The sequence below is a fragment of the Aptenodytes forsteri genome, unplaced genomic scaffold (assembly GCF_000699145.1).
Source record: "Aptenodytes forsteri isolate BGI_AS27 unplaced genomic scaffold, ASM69914v1 Scaffold271, whole genome shotgun sequence".
NCBI lineage: Eukaryota > Metazoa > Chordata > Aves > Sphenisciformes > Spheniscidae > Aptenodytes > Aptenodytes forsteri.
Window position 1 is genome coordinate 137,274 of NW_008794602.1, and position 1,490 is coordinate 138,763.

Consider the following 1,490-nt stretch of genomic DNA (forward strand, 5'->3'; position numbering starts at 1 on the left):
CCGTCCCCCCGTCTCAGCCTGGCTACGTTTCGGCTCTGCCTTCCCCTGCCAGGAGCAAACCGCTCCGGCAGCTTTGCAGGCAGATTCCTGCGGTGAGCACAGACCTCCGCTCCAGGGGGCCGGGGATGCAGAGGTGGAAAAGGGGCTTTTTTTGCACTTTTTCATTATTCCTCTGCTAACGAGGGGCAGGCGACGCTGGGCTTGAACATCTGCCGGCAGCGCCGGCGCCGCCCGGAAAAAAAAAGGCGTGCCAGCGCGGTTGGCGACCCTCTGGAGCGGGGTGACAGTGCAGAGTCAGCGCGAAATTAAAAGGCAAATAAAAAAAAGGGGGATTTTTAATGAATTGCAAATGGTTACCAGCTGGGCCGAACCCCTCACATTATTGCAAACAGCCCCGGCCTCGTGTGACTCCACACGTGCAAGGGGCTGGGCGGGCAGGGGGGGACAGACGTGCCCAGGGGGACGCGGGCAGCCCCACAGGCAGCTGCCAGCCCCGACCCCAAAGCCACCCCCCGAATCCCCCTTTGCCGGCGATGCCGATGCTAACCCCGACGTCCCCGCGGCGCCCGGGCTGGGGCACCCACCTTGAGGAAGGGGATGACGAAGGGTCGCAGCGGGAAGTTGGTGGCCTCCTGGAGCTTGGCGTGAAACTCCTCGATGGTGAGCGTGGAGTTCTGCGGGGACAGCCTGGGCTCAGCGCCGCCGGCCACGGCCCCCCGGCCCCCCTGCACCCCCCGGGGGGACGCTTTGCTGTTTCTCCCCCATTTCTGCTCTTCTGCCAGCTCTGCCACGCTCAAGGGAAAACAATACTCAAGGGAAAACCATGCTCAAGGGAAAACTCAAGGGAAAACCATGCTCAAGGGAAAACCATGCTCAAGGGAAAACCATGCTCAAGGCTTTGCTGGCAATGCCAGCAGCGGGGGACCCAACCCTGCACCGTGCCCACCCAGGGTGCTGTGCAGATCCCGGGAGATGCTGGAAAAACAGCCCCAATTTTTCCAGGATTTAGGTCAATCCAGCACCAACAGGACCCTCTTTTTTTCCCATTTAGCAGCATCTCCACCCCAAAAGGAAAACACAGGATCCCCGGGCGGGGGATCACCCCACCAGCCCCGGGGCTGACCCTGCACCCAGCAAACGTACCACGAGCCCCAGGACGAGGGTGCGCACCCGCTCCCCGATCTCGGGGGAGATGTCATTGCCGAACTGCTGCAGCGTGGTGAGGAAGCGCTTGAGCTTGGAGAGCTGGCGGGCGCCGCAGGCCGGCGGGAGCTGGTGGGTGGAGAGGGAGGCGGTGGAGGAGGTGGCCGGCCCGTTGCTGAACCCGTTGGGGGTGGACGGGGCCCCATTGATGGCGGTCGGCGAGTGGCTGCTCCCGTTCATCACTGCGAGGAGAGAGGGGGACGGGAGGTCAGAGCGGGCGGCCGTACCCTGGCACCACAGGGACAGGGCTGCGAGGAGAACGGGAGGTCAGAGCGGGCGGCGGGCGG

At 64.0% G+C, this 1,490-nt stretch overlaps 1 protein-coding gene across 1 annotated transcript in view; it reads right to left on the minus strand.

Annotated features, from left to right (window-relative positions):
- The window catches only part of CBFA2T3 (CBFA2/RUNX1 translocation partner 3), an 11,373-nt gene that overhangs the window by 7,162 nt on the left and 2,721 nt on the right, over window positions 1-1,490 (minus strand). Inside the window, exons 3-4 of the mRNA XM_019470404.1 lie at window positions 1,144-1,385; window positions 585-674 (exon numbers count right to left, since the gene is read on the minus strand). Of these exons, the coding sequence (XP_019325949.1) occupies window positions 585-674; window positions 1,144-1,385 (332 nt within the window). The remainder of the gene's footprint in view (window positions 1-584; window positions 675-1,143; window positions 1,386-1,490) is intronic.